Source organism: Dromiciops gliroides, chromosome 2 (assembly GCF_019393635.1).
Source record: "Dromiciops gliroides isolate mDroGli1 chromosome 2, mDroGli1.pri, whole genome shotgun sequence".
NCBI classification, from domain to species: Eukaryota; Metazoa; Chordata; class Mammalia; order Microbiotheria; family Microbiotheriidae; genus Dromiciops; species Dromiciops gliroides.
In genome coordinates, this window is record NC_057862.1 from 700,907,039 (window position 1) to 700,929,033 (window position 21,995).

The 21,995-nt window shown below is 55.8% G+C and overlaps 4 protein-coding genes across 5 annotated transcripts in view; all 4 read right to left on the reverse strand.

Annotated features, from left to right (window-relative positions):
* Positions 1–798, reverse strand: part of LOC122741833 (WD repeat and coiled coil containing) — a 32,284-nt gene extending 31,486 nt beyond the window's left edge. Inside the window, exon 1 of the mRNA XM_043985651.1 lies at positions 659–798. The gene's annotated coding sequence lies outside the window, so the exon portion shown is untranslated. The remainder of the gene's footprint in view (positions 1–658) is intronic.
* Positions 799–3,662: 2,864 nt separating this feature from the next.
* On the reverse strand, positions 3,663–4,750 carry SF3B6 (splicing factor 3b subunit 6). The gene is made up of 3 exons (XM_043985663.1): positions 4,572–4,750; positions 4,204–4,461; positions 3,663–4,035 (listed from the first exon to the last, which is right to left on the reverse strand). Exons 1-3 carry the CDS (start codon positions 4,599–4,601, stop codon positions 3,946–3,948), a joined length of 378 nt encoding a protein of 125 aa, XP_043841598.1. The 5' UTR covers positions 4,602–4,750; the 3' UTR covers positions 3,663–3,945.
* Positions 4,751–5,507: 757 nt separating this feature from the next.
* TP53I3 (tumor protein p53 inducible protein 3) lies at positions 5,508–19,094 on the reverse strand. Of its 2 annotated transcripts, none has more exons than XM_043985658.1 (6): positions 18,994–19,094; positions 11,933–12,089; positions 11,067–11,334; positions 7,461–7,673; positions 6,367–6,563; positions 5,508–5,747 (listed from the first exon to the last, which is right to left on the reverse strand). In XM_043985658.1, the coding sequence occupies exons 2-6, from the start codon at positions 12,068–12,070 to the stop codon at positions 5,529–5,531; spliced, it is 1,035 nt and encodes a 344-aa protein (XP_043841593.1). In that variant the 5' UTR covers positions 12,071–12,089; positions 18,994–19,094; the 3' UTR covers positions 5,508–5,528. The 2 variants fall into 2 exon arrangements, with proteins under 2 accessions (XP_043841593.1, XP_043841592.1); XM_043985657.1 differs by lacking the exon at positions 18,994–19,094 and adding an exon at positions 15,023–15,286.
* The window catches only part of PFN4 (profilin family member 4), a 46,954-nt gene continuing 42,774 nt past the window's right edge, over positions 17,816–21,995 (reverse strand). The window contains exons 4-5 of the mRNA XM_043985662.1: positions 18,994–19,099; positions 17,816–18,172 (exon numbers count right to left, since the gene is read on the reverse strand). Of these exons, the coding sequence (XP_043841597.1) occupies positions 18,144–18,172; positions 18,994–19,099 (135 nt within the window). The 3' untranslated portion in view covers positions 17,816–18,143. The remainder of the gene's footprint in view (positions 18,173–18,993; positions 19,100–21,995) is intronic.

The following is a 21,995-nucleotide window of genomic DNA, read 5'->3' on the forward strand; positions in this document are numbered from 1 at the left end:
CCTGGCAGGGCCACTGGACATCTGGGGCACTGAGTCGGCACCTTCTCCTTCCTGCTCGGGACCCTGTGTTAGTAGGAGGTGGGTGGGGGCGGGCCTGGGTCACTCTGGCATCTGGTCATCCAGAAGCTGAGGAATGAGGAGAGGCTGGGCTGGGCATCCTGGGGGGCAGGGGCTCAGGGGCTCCCCGCTCTGGAGCGCGGAGGTGGCCACGGAGACGCAACCCCGAGATCCGGAGGAGCAAGCGCTTAATAAATATGCGGGGCTCCCAGTTTACAGAAAGGAGGTGCCCTGCCCACATTCCTCACCTTTATTTAGGAAGACGTCTCAGCCCGGGCCCGGCCCGACCCCAGACCCGAGGGAGCGCTAGGCCTGGCTGGCAAGAAAAGCTTCCTACTGAGGAAGCCTGCCTTGCAAAGTAAAGAGCTCCCCGTCGCCGGGGGTATCCAAGCAGAGGTCTGAAGCGGACACAAGGCAGCGTCCGGTTGAGGGCACCTAGGGCCCAGAAAGCCAACAGCTGATCCCGGCATTCAAAGCCGCGCACTGGCACCCAGCCACCACCTCCCAGAAACCTTCCGAAAGTCACCGCCCCAGACGCCGGAAACGACGCAAACCGCTCCCCAACCCCGGAAGTGACGCCACGCGCCGCCGTCTCACTCACCGGACGGCGCTCGCGGACTCCCTGGGCACTCTGCGCGCCTCCGGGCCCGGGCCCGGGCTTGGCGGGGCAGGGGGAGATCTCCGGCTCCGGGAGATCTCGAACGTAGGCCTGGCCCTCACGCCGCTGACCGTGGCGGCTACTTCCGCTTCCTGTCGTCGCCTCGGAAGTGACGAACACGTGGGTCACGTGTCGTGTCTCGCGCTTTTCCTGGCGCACGCGCAGTCGGGACGGTTGGTTCCCATCGTCAGCCCCTCCCCCCTCCCCGCCCCCAGGTGTAGTGGGAAAGACTGAGGCTGTGGGTTCCTGTACTTCGGGGCAGCCGCTCGGCCCCCACAACTCCCCCGGCCTCAGTTTCCCTGCCTGGGAATTAAGTGGGGCGAGAGAAATTGGCACCGCCCAACGGCGGGACCAGCCCAGAGGTCCCCCTGGTCCCTTTAATGCCCCACCCCAGTCCAGCTAGTAGTCAGCACGCACCGGGGCCTGTCGCGGAGGCGTTTGTTTGCTTTGGCCCGGGCACGCTGGAGGTGCCTAATAAATGCTCGCCGCCTTCATCAGGTCATCACTACTGCACAGCTGCCCACCCTACCCCCCAGGCACGCAGGAGGTGCTTAATGTTCACTGCCTTGGCTGGCGGGGTCATCACAGCAGCCCCACCCCCAACCCCCAGGCACACAGGAGGTGCTTAATGTTTGCTTCCTTGGCTGTCGGGGTCATCACAGCAGCACAGCTGCCCCCCACCCACACCCCCAGGCATGCAAGAGGTGCTTAATATGGTAGAGGCTGAAAAGGGATTAACAATCAACCTAAGATCTGAGCTCTAAGACCCAAGCTCTAAAAAGCATTAACAAATAAACTGAGGTTTGTGTTCTTGAACCGTAACTAGAGGGTTCAAGTCGCTACCAACCAACACCAACAAAAGAGACAGTCACTAGAGACCACTAACCATTCATAGCCATGAATATTTCTAGATGACAGGACACCTAGAAACCAGATCTTAGGTAAAGAGATACCCAAAACAGAGACCCTCTGGGCCTAACAAATTTGAGTGTGTCTTCAGGAACATGTGCAGAAAAGATCAAATGAGTCCTTAGGTTCACCTTAGGACGCGATACCCCCAAAGCACACCAAGGGAAAAAGGTACCTGCCTCAAGGGCTGGCTTAGGACCCCAAAGCCCTCCCCTGTACCTCCTTAAGGTGATTATGACAAGGAGATAACCAAATTTTTCTCACTATAAAATATAACCAGAGATACCTTTTCTTTTCTCCTATGGTATTCTCCCTGTGGCCTCAGGGTTCTAAACCTTGGGAGACTGAGTCACTGAGTCTTGTCATTCGTTTGACGACTCCCAATAATCAATCTGATCAATTAAACCCACTTCCACTACTACATCCAGGAAATGCTTGCTGCCTTGGCTGGGGGGGGGGGGGCGGTGATCAAAGCAGCACAGCTGCCCCACTGCCAGGCACACAGGAGGTGCTTAATGTTTGCTGCCATGGCTATTTGTGTCATCGAAACAGCAAGATTGGCCCTCTGTGGTTCCTTTAGGCACTTTACAAAGCACTACAAATGCTGAGGAAAGGAGCTGACAGTGCGGGCCTCAGAGCATCCGGGGAGAGCGCATGCAAGGCATGAGATGTAGGGTGACTACTGAGGCCAGGAATGTCAGGGCAGGAGGGGAAATGGGGTCAAGCAGAGTGGGGGGGGGCAGCCCCAAAGAAGCACAGGTCAGTGTAGACAGACTGGAGTGGGCAGGTGGACACAGAGCAGGTCTGATTAGGAATGGCTTTGACCACTGAATTGGGGGGGGAGGGGACGGAAAGGTAGAAGCCACAGGCTGGGTGAGAGGGGAGTCTGGGGGACACTTGGGCCATGAGCCTTAGCAGCAAGGGGGAGATGATGACTTTGAGGTAGCCTCGGGTCTTCCAGTCCAATTGTCCAGTAGGGGGAGGTTTGAGGGGCACAGGTCTGTTCTATTGTCCTGGCTTTGGCAGAGCAGTAGGCATTGGGGTTGGGGGAAGGGATGCTGCCCCAGTGGCTTCTGGGAGCTCTGGAGCCCGGTCACTGAGGCCATGTCGGTTATCACTCAATCTACCAGCATTTATTAAAGCTCTACTACACACCAGGTCCCGGGGTCCCAAAGCCCATTGGCCGGAAGAAGACTGTCCACAGAGCTGCTGGCACCATCCCTAGGCTACGTGTTAGATGTATTCAGTGTGGAGCTGGTATCTGGGGGGGCAGAGACGCCACAGATGGAAGCCAAGCTGGTGCCCAGTCCCTTGGGGCGGCACTGGCCCATGACAGTCAAGCGGCTCCAGCAGAGAAGTCAGGTGGAAGTGCACACGGGGGTCTCGGTCCTTCCTCTCCCTACCCTGGTCAGCCCTCATCTAGAGGACCGTGTGCAGTTCTGGGCACCACGGACTAAGAAGCAGCTGGAAGGTCAGTCAGTCAAGCATTTATTAAGAACTATGTTGGGGCAGCTGGGTGGCACAGTGGATAAAGCACCAGCCCTGGATTCAGGAGGACCTGAGTTCAAATCTGACCTCAGACACTTGACACTTATTAGCTGTGTGACCCTGGGCAAGTCACTTAACCCCAACTGCCTCACCAAAAAAAAAAAAAAAAAAAAAGAACTACGTTGTCAGGACCAGGATTAACCAGAGGATACAAAAGGACAGGGCAGGACAGGAGTTCACAGGGCCAAGAAGAGGAAGCAGAGGGCTCAGAGTAGCTGGTCTGGAGAAAGGGCCGCTGGATTTGGCAGTGGGAAGGAAGGGCCGTTCTGGATGGGAGGACTGGCCCGTGGGGGTCCCAGGAGGATCAGGGGAGGGGGCGGGCCCACCACCCAGGTTCTCTTGTACTGTTCCTGGAAGCCCACCAACTCTTTCTGGGCCCTGCAAGGCCCTGGATGACGACAGTGACTTCCGCTCAGGGTCCCTGCCGGCCCAGCTGAGGCCGCAGCTGGGCGACCACCCTGTGGCCAGAGAGACGGGTCACAGCCCCAGGTAGGCCCAGAGCCTTTATTTGCTAACCCTCCTTCTGCAGAGGGTGACTCACCCTGAGCATCGGGCACAGAGAGCGCCTCGGGGAGACTGGGCAGAGCCCCCCATGACAAGGGCCCTTTGGGGTACAGTCACAGGACGCCAGATTCTACCTGTGTCCTAAAGGGAGCCCAGATCTGGCCCAGGACCACTGGGCGGGTCAGGGGTCAAGTTCAAGGTGAAGCAGCCCAGGGGAAGAGGTCAGTCCAGGGCTCCCAAGGGGGCCAAGCCGAGGCAGGCCCAGGGCCTCACTTGGGTGGGTCTGTGTTGATGCCGTATTTCTCTTTCAACAGCTTCAGCTGCTCCTCCTTCTTCTTGGTGTCCATCTTCTGGAAAGCCTGGAAAGAGATGAGGCCGTGAGCCGCCCTGTGAGCCGGAGGCGAGGCTGCCGCCCCCCGCGGCCCCGCCCCCCGCGGCCCCGCCCCCCGCGGCCCCGCCCCCCGCGGCCCCGCCCCTCGCGGCCCCGCCCCCCGCGGCCCCGCCCCCCGCGGCCCCGCCCCCCGCACCCGGTTGGCGTTGTAGTAGAGCACCACGAGGTAGCGGTTGCACACGTTGAAGCCCGACAGGTGGTCGCAGGCGTTCTTGGCGTCGAAGATGTCCTCGTAGACCACGTAGGCCGTGCCGCGGGTTTCCGGGGTGTTCCCCACTCGGATCTGCCGGATAGGCCCGTACTTGCCGAAGATGTCGTACATCTCCTCGGCCGTGATCTTGTAGGGCAGGTTGCGGATGTAGAGGATGCGGTTCACCTCGGGCGGGAGCCGGATCTGGGAGGGGAGGGACACAGCAGGCGCTCAATGCGTGAGTGGGTGCCTGGGGCGAGGCTGGGCGCGGGGCCTTGAAGGCCGCGCTAACGGGGGGGGCGGGGCGTACTCACGTTCGCACGTTTGGCTGCTTGCATCGCCATGGCGGCGGCGGTGGGGGCGCGCTCGGGCCGGAACCGGGAGCGGGGCGGGGCGGGGCGGGCCGGGGTCCGACGGGGCCGGGGTCGACCGACGGGGCCGGGGTCCGGATCCGCTCGCTCCGGGTCCTTCTTCCTCTTCCGCGCCGCCGCCGCGCCGAGATCCAACGCAACTTCCTTTTTGCGCCTGGCCTCCGGAAGCAGAAAGCTTGCCGGAAGTCCCGCCTCCCCGCGGCGCTGAACCAACAACACATGCGCCGGAAACCTGTCCCGCCCCCTCCGCCCGGAGCTCCTCCCTCAGGTCCCGCCCACACTTCCTTGCTCCTCCTACCTGGCCGTGGGGCGGGCGGAGGGCCTGAGGGCACCGCGGGCTGAAGGTGCAGAGGCGAGGAGGCCGGAAATGGCAAATATATAAGGGGGGCGCAAAGGAGATGGGAAGCGGGGCTAGGGGCCAAAGGGTTCCCGGAGGCCGCAGGGAGCCCCTGGAGTTTATGGTGCCGGGGAGTGACACGACCCGATGAGCCTGGGGCGGGTCGGAATCTCTGTGCCCCCCGCCCCCAGGGGCTGGCTATCAGTGCTGAGAAGGGGCTGGATGCGACCTCCCCCCCACACCTCAGCTCTTGGCACTGGCCCGGGCCGGGAAGCTTTCCGCTTCTGGCGAGGTCAAAGGCAGCCCCCTCCCCCTCCTCGCTAAGGGTCTCGCCAGTCTAGAGGTTACTTTGTTTTACTTTGTATCCTTTTAGCCGAGTCCTCCCGGACTCCCTGTGGCCAGGAGCCCTAACCGGCGGAGAACCGCTCTGGAGGGGTCCCCTGCTCCCTCCACACACAGACCCCCCACGGGGTCCTGGCCTTGCCCCCCCTCCCCCAACTCTGCCCAGGAAGCTTTTCGGGGGTAAGAAGGCACCACGCAGATCGCTGGGTGACGAGGAGACTTTATTGTGCCCCAGCTCCGGCGGCTCCTGGCTCAGGGTCCGGGGCCACCTCCAGGACAATCTTGCCCAGGTTTTTATTCTGTTCCATGTAGGCGTGGGCTTCTGCCACCTGCTTCATGGGGTAGACTCTGTCCACCACCGGCCTGAGTACCCCGGGCTTGTCCTGGGCAAAGTGAGGCAGGATCTGCTGGGTGAAGGCTGCCACCAGCTCTGCTTTGTACTGCGGGGCAGAAGACAGGAGAGCATGGCATTACTTGAGGTCACAAGGCTCCGCCACCTACAGCCTCAGTTTTGCCCCCACCCCCTCCCTGTGCAATGGGTGTGGGCGACATTTGACTGAGAGATGGGTTGAGGGGGTGGGCATGTGGCCAGGCCTCAGAGCTCACAGAGCTGCCTTGGGTGGGCACCACAGCCCATTGTCATTCTCCCTTCCCCAGGCTGTCTGGAGACAGGACAGAACCTTCAAGGCTGTTTGACTCTGAGCCCCTGCCCTTCTTCTGCACATAGCACAGAGCCCCGCCCACCCAAGCACACACCAGCTACCCTGGCAGATCCCATACCCTGCACCTCAGCTCCCTACAGACACCCCCACACCAACTCTAACAGGCTGGGCAGGAGGGGCCGGCAGTGTGGAGCGGTGGGGGCTGCCCAGGGATTCTAGGAAGAGGGTGCCTCCAGCCCTAGGGCCTCGGGAGTCACCCAAGAGCCCCTCCCCATGGCTGGCCACTCTTGCCCTGTGCAGGGGCTCCTTTCCACACTCCACACTCGGAACACGGGGCGGGGGGGGGGGGGGGGGGGGAAGGGGAGGAAAGAAGAATAGCAGTGAGGGAATGACTTGCCTTCTTGTCCCGAGACCTCAGTAAGCTCGTGAGGAGACTCCCTCGCTTAGCCAGGAGTTTGGAGAGAAGCTCTCCATGGACCTCGGCCCCCCCCATCAGGCCATACAGCACCCAGCGGCCATCGGGGGCCAAGCAGGCCACATTCTTCTCCCAGTAGGATGCCCCAACACAGTCCAGAATGATGTTGGCTCCAGCACCTGGGGGAGGTGACACAAGGTGCTGGCTGAAGGGGTGCCCAGGGAGGCCCAGGGTGTAGCTGCAGCCAGAAGAGAGTGCCTGGGTCCCTCCACACTGGACTGGCCACAGCCCCTGACATCCTACCTACAGGAGCTGCTGAGAGCTTCCTTCTGAGGGCACTTCCTAGCCAGGGAGCAGCTGAGACGCCCAAGGCAGGGCTGGCGCTGCCCCTGGACTGTCTACACCTCAGTAACCTAGTGGGCTGAGCTGTGAGGGTGCCGGGGGTGCCCTCACTCTGTCCATGCAGATCTCAGCCACTTTGTGACCCAGGGGCTTGCCTCAGAGAGGCCTGCAGGCCCCCTGGTGACCACCCTCTCACTCCAAGCTTACCTTAGTCAGCTCTTGGACCATGAGGACAGTCTATCACCAGGCCAGGGCGCCCAGCCTTTCCAGAGCTCATGTCCCCTGTCCAAAGAGCTTTTGAAAGCATCACATTATGGGGAGGCACCAGGGGACTGGGACAGATAGATGGCTGGCTGGTTAGAAAGAGTACCAAGAGTGGGAGAGAAAGGGGGCCCTTTGGTCTGCCCCTCCCATCCTGGTGCATCCAGCCCCTTCTCACCACTCTGATAGCCAGCCCCTGGGTGCTGTGTCTCTCTCTCTCTCTCTCTCTCTCTCTCTCTCTCTCTCTCTCTCTCTCTCTCTCTCTCTCTCTCTCTCTCTCACACACACACACACCAGCCCTCACATGTGTCCCAGGCCTGTGAGGCTGCACCTGAAAACACCCTTGGGTGGGTCTCAAAGCCTGGCCAGGGGACCCTGCTGCCAGAGGTGCCTGAGCCCTTAATCTGGCTGTGGGACCCACCTCTGTAAGTCCTCCTCAGTAACCCTGGGAGGAGGGAGGGAAAGCTCCTTACCCTTAGTAAACTCCAGTGTTGCAGCTGAAAAATCCCCTTCTTTGTAGTTGAAGCCGGCAGCAGCCCCAAGCTTTTCCACTGCCTCAATTTTGTCCAGGGACCCAGCAGTGACCAGAGGAATGGCCCCCGCCTGGCGGGCCAGCTGGACAGCAGCTGTGCCCACACCACTCGATCCAGCATGTATCAACACTGTCTCCCCAGCCTTAACTTGGCCTGTAACAAACAAATCATGAAGTGTACACATACTCTGCTTGCATCTCCAAGGCAGCCTGAGGATCCTAGCCTCCTGCTATCTCTGACTCCACCTTCAGTGCCTCTGGAAGGCTTTTCTTCATTGCTTCACCTCGTACACATTCTGGCAGTCAGAATCTTGGAGAAACAGGGCAGCCAGCAGTTGGTTAGCCACCTAACCTAGGGGTAGAGAGCCTCCCACCATTTATGTACATGTTGTCTCACCAATAAAATAGAAGCCACAACCAGGAGAACACTTTACACAGTAACAGCAACTTCTCAATAGTGCAGTGATCCAAAACAATTTTAAAGAACTCAAGATAGAAAATGTTCTCAACATCCAGAAAAAAGAACTGTGGATTATGAATGCAGATTGAACCATACTGTTTCTACTTTTGGGTGGGTTTTTTCCCTTTTTTCCCCCCAGGGCAATGAGGGTTAAGCGACTTGTCCAGGATCTCACAGCTAGTAAGTGTCAAGTGTCTGAAGCTGGATTTGAACTCAGGTCCTCCTGAATCCAGGGCTGGTACTTTATCTACTGTACCACCTAGCTGCCCCTTTTTCCTTCTTTTTTGAGGTTCTTCCTTTGTGCTCTGATTCTTCTTTCACAACATGACTAATGCAGAAATATGTTTAATGTGATTGTACATATACAACCTATATCAGACTGCTTTCTGTCTTGGGGAGGGGAGAGGGAAGAGGGGGGAGAAAAATTTGGAACTAAAAATCCTTTGAAAACAAATGTTGAAAACTATCCTTACGTGTAACTGGAAAATACTTTTATTTATTTATTTTTTTGAGGGGGTGAGGCAATTGGGGTTAAGTGACTTGCCTAGGGTCACACAGCTAGTAATTGTTAAGTGTCTGAGGCCGGATTTGAACCCAGGTCCTCCTGAATCCAGGGCTGGTGCTCTATCCACTGTGCCACCTAGCTGCCCCGGAAAATACTTTTATAAAAAAAAAAAAAACTTGGCCTCAAAAAAAGTTAAAATCAATTAGAAGCTATTATGATATCCATTTTACAGATGAGGAAACTGAGGTGGACAAAGGTAGATGACTTGCCCAGCATCACACAGCTAGTGGGCATCTGAGTCTAGATTTGAACTCAGGTCTTCCTGACTCTAGTCACTGCACTGCCTCTAGTTACCTTAGGCAAGCCCCCGAAGAGGTCTCTTGTGTTCCTGGGGCATGTATCCAAAGGGATGACCATTATCCATTCCTGGTGTGGTAAAATTATTAGAATTTGGCTGACTCGGGGCAGCTAGGCGCAGTGGATAGAGCCTCGGCCCTGGAGTCAGGAGTACCTGGGTTCAGGTCCAGCCTCAGACACTTAACACTTACTAGCTGTGTGACCCTGGGCAAGTCACTTAACCCCAATTGCCTCACTAAAAAAAAAAAAAAAAAAGAATTTGGCTGACTCATTTGGAAAGGGCCACACCTGGACTGCCCTGAAATTATGTATGTTACTGAGGTCAGAAGGAGAAACCTCTCTCCATAGGCAGTTTTTGAAGGACCTCCCCTTTTGGGGGAGGAAGATTAGACACTTGCTGAGGGAAGTCTGAGTCTCTTCCGTAGCAGGAGCAGCAGCAGTGGAGTCACTCAAGCCTGGCTGTAAGCTGTGCTTTCCACTGAAGCTGCAAGCTCCAGGTGGGGAGTGACTCTGCTCTTTTGAATGGACTTAGGTTAGAGCTAGGAGGGTTCTCCGCATTTCTTCTTCCCTATTTCCTTGTCTTTGATTTTGTTAATTTCACCTTTGCTGTTTACTTTATTCCCAATTAGTAAAATCTGATCCATTTGTGGGAAAGAGGCCGCAAGGCTCCTTTCTTATTGACCTGGGAGAAATATCTAAAAAGGCAGTTCAGAAGGGAGGGAGCTTTGGAACTAGAGGTCCCTCATTATTTCTGGGACCCCAATATTTCGGCAAGCCACCCAATTAACTTTCCATATATTAAATTTGGCCCTTACACTGCGATTAGCCAGCCCCGGGGGGGGGGGGGCGGGGAGCCAACAAACAGGGACAAAGAAGACCAAGACTTAGGCAGGGAGTCCAGGGGCTGTTTTCATTACTGGGATCCACTGAAGGCAGTGATTTGGAAGAAAAGAGAAGACTTAGGCAGGTCAATGCAAAAGAACCCAGATGGTGGGACTTGGATTCCTGGACCCTAACTTACCCTAAAGGAATTGCAAGCTCCCAGCCAGGGATAGGAGGGGAGTGCCCCTAACAGGTGGATAAAACAGTGTTTGCTCGGTATCTTGCAAATCTCATTTTTAAAAAGCTTTAAATTTAAAAGGAAGGGGGCAGCTAGGTGGTGCAGTGCATAGAGCACTGGCTCTGGATTCCGGAGGACCTGAGTTCATATCTGGCCTCAGGCACTTGACACTTACTAGCTGTGTGACCCTGGGCAAGTCACTTAACCCCAATTGCCTCACCAAAAAAAAAAATTTAAAAGGAAGGAGAAGAGAGAAAATAGCAGATGCGCGCACGTACACATGCACACGAACACACACATACACACATTTGAGCACACATCTCCCATACTAGCCATCAGAGCCTCACTGCAAAGCAGGATCGTTAATGGCTGAGATACCCCAAAGTTCATGGAAACAAAATGTGAGAAATGAATGACCTGAAACCCCTATACATGGAATGAATTCAAGAACACACCAAGGTCAGGATAGTGCCAGGGCTGACACGGGGAGAAGGTGAGAGGAGAGCCAAGGATGACAAAGAGCAACCACCCTGGTGGATGGGGGTGTGAAGGGGGTGGGCCTGGGCTAACTGACAACAATCCAGAGGAAAAGCTGCTTCATTGCCACTTTCCTTCTTTTCTCTGTCAAGAAGCCCGTCAGTAACATGCTCTGTGACCTGGAGTGAGACACTTACCCTCTCTGTTTCATCCTCCTTGTCTTGGAGGTTTTCATCCACCTTGCCCCCCAACCACAACACACACCATACTCCCACTCCCCAGCATGAGTCCTCCGGGCTGGTCAGATGGGGCTCCTCTCTGGCTGTGTCCACTCCCCTACCCCTTGTATACCCTCCAAACTGGCCTCACCTCCTCCAGAAAGCCCACCCCCCAACACACTCGGTATCCACACTGGAAAAACGGAGCCATCCATCCACAGCAGTGTCCCCGGGGAAGCCTCGGCTTGACCTGGCACAGGCGGAGATCAGACTCTTGGATGTCCAAGGTCGCTGCTCCAGCCTGTACCCGAACAGGGATTTTCTGGAGGGGGGGCACTACCTCCTGAGGCAGGCTGTTCTACGCTATGAAGGCCACAAACAGCTGTTGGGAATGGGGGAAGGGGGTGGCGTGGGGCTCTGTCCCCAGGCCCAGGAGAAGGGGATGCAGAGGCTTAAGCCGGCTTCCTCACCTACGACTTGGAGCAGCTGGAAGGCAGTGAGCCAGGCTTCAGGGATGGCTGCCGCCTGGGTGAGAGTCAGCCCCTTGGGAACAGGCATGAGGTGGCCTTCGGGGACCACGACATATTCTGCCTGCCCCCCTCCAGCAAGCAGAGCCATCGCCAACTGCCCTTGTTTCCACGGCCCCTGGCACCCTGGACCAACTTTAACCACTTGGCCAGATGCCTCCAGGCCCAAGATGTCGCTGGCTCCCGCAGGGGGGTTGTATTGGCCTCGGCGCTATGGAGAGAGAGGGCACAGGGTCAAAGGAAGTGCTTCCAGCCCTCCTGCCTGCATTTCCCCCACCTGGCCAAGTCATGAGCAGAGAAAAAGGAGGTGACAGGGATCTCTCAAAGTACTGATTAAGTCCAACCCCTTCATTTTACAGGTAGGGAAACTGAGACCCAGAGAAGCCCATAGTGAGTCAGTGACAGGGCTGGTGCTGAAGCTGGATTCCCCAGTGAGCAGAAGGCAGGCCTCTCCCACCCCCGCCCCCCAGATCCCTGACCAGGCCGGAGGCTGAAACAGATCAGGAGGGAGGGGCCACCTCCAAGACACCCTGAATGGAGATACTGCCGGGAATTCACTGAGTGCTGGTGACCAATGGGGAGAGGGCTCGATTTGTCCTCCCAAGGCCTGGGTTCAAGTCCCTCCTCTACCACTTGGGCGGGGCCCCGGCCAAGCCCCTCTTCCCCTGTCGGCACCATTTCCTCCCCTAGGAAATGAGGATATTAAACCCCCCATCTGCCTTGCAAGGGGACCGTGGATCCGGCTGGCCAAAGATAGGGCAACAGCTGAGGCTCTCGGAAGTGGTGCCCCGGCCCCAGCTCCTTCCCACCTGCAACACGTCTGCCCTGTTCAGAGCACTGGCGGCCACCTTCAGGAGAACTTCTCCCGGTCCGGGCTCAGGCTTGGCCACCTCTTTCAGGTAAAGGTTTTCAGGGCCCCCAGGCTGGTCAAAGGCCACAGCTAACATGATGCCTGTGTTCTCGTCCCTGTGCGTGGAGACAGACCATGGGAGAGAGTGAGGCCAGACATCACATTGATGGAGATGAGAAGAATGGGGGTGGGTGGGATGCTGTTCTCTCCACTCCCCCCCCCCAACCTTGGTGCAGTAGCATTCCTTCAGTAAAGTTGTGGAGCCCTTCTAGAGGCCAGGCTTGTGCTGGGAAAACAAGGTCAAAAACATTTTAGATTGTCAGCCCCTTTATCCAGGGAGTCTGGCTCACGGTCCCTGGATTCCTAGCTTGCAACAGGACCACCCACACCTTTTGCCTTCTCTCTCCCCCCTCCTGCCCACTTCCCCCGAAGTCTGAGCCCCTAGTTTATGGCTCACAGGCAATCAGTCAGCCAGTCAACAAACATCTGTTAAGCACTTATGGTGGCCCAGGGACCCTGTGGGAGAAAGGCCAAGCCCTGATGGCTGATGAGCCTTAAGCTGCCACTAGTCAAAGGCAGTCATGACCCCTGAGTCATCACCCACTCCAGCCATCCCCACCCCAAAAAGGACACAAGCCCCATGACTCCAGAAGGGGGGGGAGGGGTTTGAGAGACTGAATATTGTCAGTCTTACATTGGGGCTCCAGAAAGCCCTCTCTGGGAGTAGCTCAGTCTTGGAGTGGATTGCAAACTCAGTGTGAGTCAGCAATCTGCTGGTGGGTGGCATTTAGAGAGGAACAGGGAGGACACAGTCCCCAGGCAAAGTTACCTACAGTTGGAGGCAGCTAGGTGCTGCAGTGGATAGAGCACCACCCTGAATTCAGGAGGACCTGAGTTCAAATCCGACCTCAGACACTGGACACTTCCTAGCTGTGTGACCCTAGGCAAGTCACTTAATCCTCATTGCCCCACAAAAAAAAAAAAGTTACCTACAATCCTATGAAAAAATGCTCTGGATCACTATTGATCAGAGAAATGCAAATGTCAACAACCCTGAGGAATCACTTCACACCTATCAGAGAAGCAAAGACAATAAAAAGGGGAGATGTTGGATGTCAAGAGGATGTGGGAAAGCTGAGAGGCTAATCCACTGTTGGTGGAGTTGTGAAAAGATCCAGCCATTCTGGAGAGCAATTTCCATGCCTGGAAAGACATGAACTGATGTATGGCAAAGTGAACAGAACCAAGAGAATTCTGCGCACAGAGACAGCAATATTGTTCTATAAGAACTGTGAATAACTTGACTATTCTCAGCAATACAGTGATTCAAGACAATCCTGAGGACTCATGAGGAAGCATACCATCCACCTCCAAAGAAAGAACGTATATCGATGGAGCACAGACTGAAGCAGGCTGTTTTCACTTTCATTTTTTCTTTTATTCAAGTTTTCTTGTACAAAATGACTAATATGGAAATATTTTACATAACTGCACGTGTATAACCTATATCTGATTAATTACTGCCTCAGGAAAGGGAAGGGAGGAAGGGATAGAATTTGGAACTCAAAACTTTAAATAAAAATGTTATAAAAACAACAACTGGAGGTGCAGCTAGATGGCACAGTGGATAAAACACTGGCCTTTGATTCAGGAGGACCTGAGTTCAAATCCAGCCTCAGCCATTTGACACTTACCAGCTGTGTGACCTTGGGCAAATCACTTAACCCTCATTGCCCCACAAATTTTTTTTTTAAAGTCATCTATAGGGGCAGCTAGGTGGTGCAGTGGATAGAGCACAGGCCCTGGATTCAGGAGGACCTGAGTTCAAATTCGACCTCAGACACTTAACACTAGCTGTGTGACCCTGGGCAAGTCACTTAACCCCCAATTGCCTCGCCAAAAAAAACAAAAACAAAACTGGGAGGTGCCCCACATCTTTAGGAGAAGGTGATTGAGCGATAAATGGGAAGGAGATACCAGGGCTAACCAGAATATTTTAAAGCCACTAGATTCAGCGAGAAATAAATCACTGAACCAATGAAACGTGCTTTAAGGAGAAGAAATGTGCGCCCCTACGAAAGCCTGATGATTCTCTTTAGGGAGCCCGGGGAACAATCTGACCCCTGCTCAGGCCCCTGGCTCCTCCTCCCCCAGCCCTCGCTCTGGGTGTACGGAGGAGCCTGGGACCTCCCAGGAGGGGCTGGGGCAGGGACGAGATGGGCGTCACTCCCCACCTAGAGTATCAGCATGACCTCCGATATACCCTGGGGAGCCTGGAACCAGGTCCATTGCAAGTCGGCTCCTCGATAGGGCAGCTAGGTGGTGCAGTGATAGAGCACTGACCCTGGAGTCAAGGACCCAAGTTCAAATGTCACCTTAAACTCGTACTAGCTGTGTGACCCTGGACAAGTTACTTAAGCCCAACTGCCTTAAACATCCAGGGCCATCTCCACTTGTCCTGACGTATATCTTGCCACTGGACCCAGATGTCTCTGGAGGAAAGAGTGAGACTGGTGACTTTGCACAGCCCTCCCTCACAGAAATCCAATTAAGCTTAAGTCATGACATCATCCGGGCGGATAATTTGATAACCTGCTTCTGTCCCATCTGGAGGGGTAAGGAACCAAGCGCCCGCAGACAGCTAGGTAACCTCGGCATGAGGACAGGATGCCCAGCTCGGGGGAAGGGGACGGGCTGACCCCGGGGTCAGGCCCAAGGCGCGGCAACTGCCAAAGTTGCTCAGGTCACCCGGGGCACGGAGAACCGCCCACAGCTCCTGGCAGCGGAAGGGGCGGCAGCTGGGCAGAGAAAGCGCCCCTCCGTCCCCTGCAAAGCCCTGGGTGCAAATCACGGCGGGGAGCGAGCGGAGGGGCCGCTACTCAGCCCAGGACTTCTCGGGAGGCGCGTCCCTATCCCGGTTGCTGAGGGGCCTCCCCAGGGCCACGGTCTCCTGGACCCGCTGCCTTCTCCGTCAGCGGCTGCTGCCCTCCTTCCCGCCCTTCGCCTCACCCCGAATCTTCTCTTAGCCCGCTACCCCCACAGCTCCTACCTGTGCGGACCAGGACGCGGATGTGTGGCCAAAGGCAGAGACTGGGGTGCGCGGGGAGCACGCTGGCAGTGAAGTTAGGCGTGGGGTAGGCAGGCCTGCCCGGCCCAGCTCGAGGCTGGGAGGCGGGAGGAGAAGGGGAAGGGGCCGCCTTCTTCTCGGGCTCTGCCCCATTTGACTCAGACTTCGACCCCGCCCTGGCCTAGAGGGGGAACAGGCAGCCGAGCTCCCGAACCCGCTTCCCGGGCCCTCCACCCCCGCCCCGCCCCACTCCAACTAGCCCAGGCTTCAGTTCCACGGACACTGATTGTTCGGGCCGCAAACCCCAGACCCCAGGCCTGCACTCCTGGAGCTGCCAGTCCCCGGGGCGGAGCTGAGACGGGTCCTTTGAGCCGGGAGGTCAAGGCGGTCCAGATGCAGAAGCCCTGCGGCCCTCCCCACGGACTCCTAGCTACCCGCCTGCTGGACAGCTCCACCTGCCTGGTGGGGGAATCCATCTGCTCGTCTAAAAAGGAAGTTACTCCCCCCACCCCCCACAGTAATGAGCCAGTTCAGAAAAGGGCGCGCGGGGGGGGGGGGGATTCCTAGGGGAAAGACCATGAGTTCTCTTCTGGACCAATTTGAGATGCCTACGGGACACCCAGTTTGAGAGGTCTAACAGCTGGTAGTGCGGTACCCATGAGTCCTTGGGGGTCGAGGAGGTCACCAAAAGGGAGGGTTGAGACAAAGAGAGGACACCCATGACAAAGGGAAGGGGGCTGAGAAGGGACAATCCTACAAGGAGTCACAGACACCAAGGGACAGTATGGAATCCAAATCGCTCCCACACACATTTTTAGGACAGCTGGGTTTGGAGCCGGAGGGCAGCTCCCTGTGCACAGACCAGGAAACTGAAGCCACTTGCCCTCGAGGTTACAAGCATTTACTAAGCACCTTCCTACCACGTGCAAGACACTGGCCTGGACACGGCCTTATGCTGACCAGGAAGGGCCTCCGAAGTGGAGAGGTCTGACCTTAAAAACCTCCAAGGACAGGGGGCAGACCACCCCAGAGGCTACCCCTTTCCCTGGGGTATAGATCTGCCTAGAGGAAATGCTTCCTGCTTCCCAACATTCTTCCAGACAACTAGGCTGTCCCTACTCCCTCCCCAGCCTTCTCTTCTCCAGGCTAAACACCCCATTCCTTCATTCAGACTCTGAGTTTGGGCTGACTTTCTTCTAATGTCCTGAGCCCCAGAGAGGTGAGGCAAGGCACAGATCTGTCCCTGCCCTCGGGGAATTTACCCTCCACAAGACCCTGGGAGGAGCAGACCAGCACCCTGTCCCATGCGAAGACTAACCATTCCACTGGACCATGGACAGTAAAGGGTCAAACCTCAAACCACCCAGTTGGTACCAGCACCTGCCCTCCAGCTTAAATAAACCCTGCCGCTGTGAGTCAGGACTGAGACACCCACACCCATTCCCTAACCTTTGCACCAAGAGGCAGAGGGAGCAGGGAGTGCTGAAGCTAGGCAGACCGGGTCCCTAAGCCTACCCTGGACACTCACTCTTATTTGCAAGCCCTCAGTCTCTTCTTCTGTAAGAGGATAACAGAGGGCACCCAGATCCCTCCCCCTCAAAAATCTCTTAAAGGAGCCTTGACCAAGCCCCAGAGCCCCAGGTAAATGGTGGCTGTGGGAAATTAGAAGGAAAGAGAATAAACATTTATTAACTGTGTGTTCTGTGCTGAATGAGCCTGGGCAACATTGGCTGCTGGAACCCGCCCCCCCCCCCCCACAGAGGAGGAGGAGGGGAAGAAGGGACAGCCACAGGGGAAAGGGAGGAAAGAAAATCCTAGGAAGGGAAGGAAATGGGAGGAGAGAGAGAAAGGAGAGAGGAGGGAGGGGGGAGGGGGAGGGAGAAGGAGGAGGAGAGGGAGAGGGAGAAGAGAAAGAAGAAGAGAAGGAGAGGGAGAAGGAGAAGAAGGAGGAGGAGAAGAAGAGAAAAGAGGAGAGGAGAAGAGAGAGTCAAGCCTAGGAGGAAGTGTCCAAAGCAGTCTGGTGGCCTCCTGCTCTATACCCCCGGAGTGCCTAGCTCAGTACTACGACTTCCAGATAATAAAGAGCCTGCATCCAGATCACCCATGCTGGGCTTGGGGAGGCAGCTCTGTAAGGCACTCCCAGTACCTGGCATCTTCTCCCACCCAGGGCTCTACAGGAGCCTAAGCAGCAGGCAGGACACACTGGCACTTGTGGGCCCCGGCCGGAGGTCCTGTCCACAGGGAGCCAACAAAAAAGGTGGTGCAGAGGTTTATTTGGCTTTGAAGGAGGCTAAGCGCCAAAATCCAAGCCCTGTCCTCACAGGGAAGCCTCCCAGGCCTGGGTTTCCAGGGACAGGAAGGAGAGAGTGACCGACACATGGCCAGGCCCCAGGTGGGGGGCGATAGGAGCAAGGTCTCTGTTCCCAGGGTGGTCTGCCCTGAGATGTCCAGGTGACATCTCGATGGGAAGGCTTGATGACAGCTGTGGCCCCTATTCTCCTAAGGGTGGGGAGGTCCTGGCTCCCTGTGGGCTTGCCTGGCCAGTCCCCAAGAGAATCCCCTCCCCTGGGGGGCTGGCTGGGCCCCTGGGGCCCTGAGTTTGGGTGACATGAGTCGGTCTTTGTAAGGCCTGGCCATTATTGACCTACTCCTCACCTACCCATCTGCTGGTCCCTTGGCTTAGGACCAAAGCCTCCAACACAAACAGCAGCAGCAGACCTGAGGCCTTGGGAAATGCCCTGGGGCCCTCTGCCCCCTCCCCCAAGGGCCCCAGAGGCTGGGGCCTGGAAGACCTGCAGTTGTGGGGGAACAAAGGGTTCATTTCCCCTAGGCCCCGAAGCCTAGGGATAAAGGCTGCTCATTTCTTCAGGATGGAGGCCCTGGCCCTGGACACTCCAAGCCAGGAACTATAACACCAGCCCTAGTCCTGACCCCAACCCTGACCCTGACCTTCAACCCTGCACTGTCCAAGATGTTAACACTAAGCCTAACCCTACTGCTTATCCTGACCACAACATCTATTCTTCATAACCCAACCCTCCCTTTCTCAAAATCTGTTGTTTCCTCTTCACACAGCTGAGGTTTTCAGAGTCTTCTGAGTGAATTAACTTCCCTTTTTCCTTAAATAGTCACCTAGAAGGAAACAAGAGAGACGTTCTGACTAGGCCATGGGCAGCGATGGGGTCAGCTGCCAGAGTCAGGGTCCAGTGGTGTCTCTGAGGGCCACTGTGGTCAGAAGAGCCTTTCTTAGAGGCCTCAGTGAAACAAACAGTTCCAATGTGGCTCATCCCCCAAGTCATCAAAGCCAGTGCCTGCTGAGCCACAGCGGCAGAGCCAGACTTCAGACGGGGCCCAGGCCTTGCCCACCACTGCTGGACTGCGCTGGGCATTTCCTGTTGATTTTAGGACCAATCCATAATGTGAAAACTATCCCTCTCTCCACTGCCTTCTCCTGCTCCAGAATCTCACGGGGCTCCCCAGTGCCTTGTCCTATTATCCTGCTGTCAGGCTGGGGGCCCACTTGGCCATTCTCCTTGCCTGGGATGTTGTTCCCTCTCCCCTCAGAGGTCATCTCCTTCCAAAGGCCTTTCCAGATTCTCCTCCACCCCCACTGTGTATTTGGAATACGCCCCACCTATTCACTTCTCTGGGAAGGTTGTGTCTCCCCCCACCCCCACTCCCCCCGCCCCCAGCAGAGGTGGGGAGATGTAGGAAGCAGGTGTTCTGAAGAAGATCTGGTGGTGGGAGTGGACTGCAAGCAGAAAAGGGAAGTGAAAATCCTGCTCTCCTCTGCCCCAGTCAGGCCTTGTTGAAAGGACTGTGGTCAGGTCAGGGCACCATGGTCCAAGAAGGGTGTTGATAAACTAGAGTTTGGCAGCCAAGCGTTGGTTTCATGGGTGATTACAAATGGGTCCCTGAGACCCACCCACGTCTGCTGGCATGGGGCCTCTTACCCAGCTTCTCTACGGCCTCCACGCACACGCTGGCATACATGTCCTCCCGATATGTGGCCACCAGGAGGTGCAGATTGGTTTGAACAACCACCAGCCCCGTCTTGTTCTAGGGAGAAGCAGAGGAAGGTACTGACTCAGGGCCGGCCTTCCACTGGCTCTGCTCCCCCAGGGCCTGGAGGCAGGGATTCCCCACCTTGCAGACCCCCCTTGCACCTCCAGGGTCTGGCTGGCATTACCATCTCGGCCTGAGGACTGGATGGCCCAGCAGTCAGTACTGTGCACACGCATGCCTGGGGTGCCTGGGGAGACAGCACTGTCCAGTACTACATAGAGCTCAGCTATTGCTCCTGTAATCCAGGCTCAAAGGCTCTCCTCATTGGTGGAGGTGGATGACTTAAGGGGTGGAGCTGTGTGTCCCAACTGCCTTCCTCAGCTCCCCAGCTCCCCTGGAGTCCAAGTGGGCTTTCCCAGCATCCACAGGCTGACAGGTTTCTGGCAGGCACAGGCATTGACGTGGCCTCTTGGTGGGAAGGCCTGAGTTTAAGAGTTTGGACTTCAGACCTTCTAGAGAGAGAATGGTTCCTTGGAGAAAGTGGGTGTGTCCAGAGTGACTCAGACATGTTCCTCCACATGGGAAGGTTGAGGAGGGCCTCAGTGACACCATCTGAAACTGGTTCTGGTCTGTTTACTATTCAAGAGACAAGGCTCTAAGAGGAGAGCTCTGAGACATGGGCCTCGGGGTTGGCACCTTTGGCTCAAAAGGAGTGGAGCCTCCCACTTTGTGAGCCATGAGAATCAGTGAGAGGTAGTGCAGGCCCGGAATCCACACCTCAGGGGGTAAGGAAGAACCTTTGAGAATGACCAGCTGGATCCAAGCTATGAGAAGTCGGGGCAGGGATGTGCAACTGTCTGCTCAAGAACTTGGTGGGATGAAGAGCCCATTGTGAGCCTACTGCCCCAGATGTGGAGGTGGGGTAGGGGAGGGTACGTCCCCAAGGTGTGTGGGAGAGTTTGTACTTTATTCTTGCTCTACTGTTGAAGTAACTAGTTCTTTGTAAAGGGTAATCAAGGTTAAGTGGCCAGTTACATGGAACAGGGACAAGTGAGTGGTACCTAACACTGGGGGGAACACAGGCAAAGGGAGCTGGAGTCAGGGTACTCCCGAAACCCAACCTATGTGCTCTGGCCCCACTCGCCAGGCCAGGACCATGACATCTCCCCTCAAGGTTCTGGAATACCTCAGGTGGACACGGGAGCCAGCCTGGAGTACACACACACTCTCCATCCTACTTCTAGCCCATTAATGGGGGAAGCAACTGCTATGGAGAAATCACTCTCTTCACTGTCAACCACCACCCCACACAGGACAGACAAGTCAGCCTCCTGCAAACTGCTCCTGCAGGGGCTATAACCACAGCCTCTGACGACCCAGAAAGGAAAGTCACCAAAGTCATTGGCCCTGTCTAATGGCTCAACCCAAGGAACTGCTATGTGATTTTCTCAGTGAAGAAACCTTTGCTCCTACCCCCTAAAGTGGGCCATTGCCAGTTGTTCTGACCTCCATCCTGCCCCCAGAGTCATCGGGGTCCAGAAACAGAAAACAGAGTTCAGCATCTTTATCCCCAAGGCCTCCCATCTTCCTTTTCTTCCTTCCTTCCTTCCTTCCTTCCTTTCTTTCTTTTTTTTGGTGAGGCAATTGGGGTTAAGTGACTTGCCCAGGGTCACACAGCTAGTAAGTGTTAAGTGTCTGAGGTCGGATTTGAACTCAGATCCTCCTGAATCCAGGGCCAGTGATCTATCCACTGCACCACCTAGCTGCCCCCTCCCATCTTCCTAAAAGCCCTGTTACTATATGGGACAGCTCCCAGCCTATGAGTCATCCTGGCCTCCTCACTATCTCTCACCCTCAGATTCAATATGGTGCCAAAGCCTGTTGATGTCACCTCTGCAGCATCTCTGGTCCATTTCACCTCTGTTGTACCTCTGGTCTATTTCACCTCCTCAGCATCTCTCAGACAGGCCCCTTCTCTCCTCTGACCCTGCCCCCACCCTGGTGCAGGCCCTCATCCCCTCATGCCTGGACTATTGCAGCAGCCTGGGGTGGGTCGGCCTGCCTCTAGTCTCTCCCCTCTCCAGTCTATCTTCCATTCAGCCCCTAAAGAGATCTTCCAAAACCACAGGTTTGATCATATCCTGCCCTACAGGACCTCCAGAATCAAACACAAAATGCTTTGTTTGGCTTTCAACACTCTTCACGATGTAGCCCCCTCCTACCTTCCCATTCTTCTGACAGCTCATTCCCCAGTACTTCCTCTTTGATTCAGTGACTATTAGCCTCCTGGCTCTTCCACAAACAGGACTCTCCAGCTCTGGGCTTCGGGCATTCTCTCTGGCCATCCCCCTTACCTGGGATACTCTCCCTCCTCTGTTCAGACCACTGACCTCCCTGGCTTCCTTCAAGTCCCCACTAAAATCCCACCTCCTCCAGGAAGTCGTCCCCAGCTCCTCTACACTCCAGCATCTTCCTTCTGCTCAATATCTCCTGTTTATCTTGTCTGTAGCTTGCTTTATATGTTTGTCCCCATTTATCTCCCCATCATTCTGTGAGCTCCTTGAGGGAGCTTGCTTTGCTCTGTATTCCCAGCACTTAGCACAGTGCCTGACACACAGGGGTGCTTCAGAAATGCTCACTGATTCATTGACTGCCTGACTGCTTCACATACTGCCCACGTCCTGACCAAGAAGCTTTGGACCCAGGCTGCAGGCGCCAATTTGTTTTGCTTGACTATGCATGAGAGTTTTGTTTTACCTTTTTTTCAGTGGAGACAGGGATAGAGTTTCTACCCCCACCCCCACCCCAATAAAAGAAAAAAGAAAATAGGGTCATTGAAGCATCTTAAAAATGCACCAAACAGAAGGAAGCAAGAACAAGCAGGACAACTATGGAAGTTATGCTGTACATTACAGAGATTCACAGTTTCATTTAAAATCCACATTTCCCA

Bases quoted from the DNA above. Each gene is read 5' to 3' on its own strand.
- TP53I3 (XM_043985658.1), bottom strand. From the start codon at position 12,070: ATGTTAGCTGTGGCCTTTGACCAGCCTGGGGGCCCTGAAAACCTTTAC. The intron at 7,674-11,066 runs GTGAGGAAGCCG...TGTTTGTTACAG, and splicing joins CCAGCTGCTCCAAGTCGTAG to GCCAAGTTAAGGCTGGGGAG. The intron at 6,564-7,460 runs GTAAGGAGCTTT...CACCTCCCCCAG, and splicing joins AACACTGGAGTTTACTAAGG to GTGCTGGAGCCAACATCATT.
- SF3B6 (XM_043985663.1), bottom strand. From the start codon at position 4,601: ATGGCGATGCAAGCAGCCAAACGTGCGAAC. The intron at 4,462-4,571 runs GTGAGTACGCCC...CTCCCCTCCCAG, and splicing joins AAGCAGCCAAACGTGCGAAC to ATCCGGCTCCCGCCCGAGGT. The intron at 4,036-4,203 runs GTGCGGGGGGCG...ATCTCTTTCCAG, and splicing joins TCTACTACAACGCCAACCGG to GCTTTCCAGAAGATGGACAC.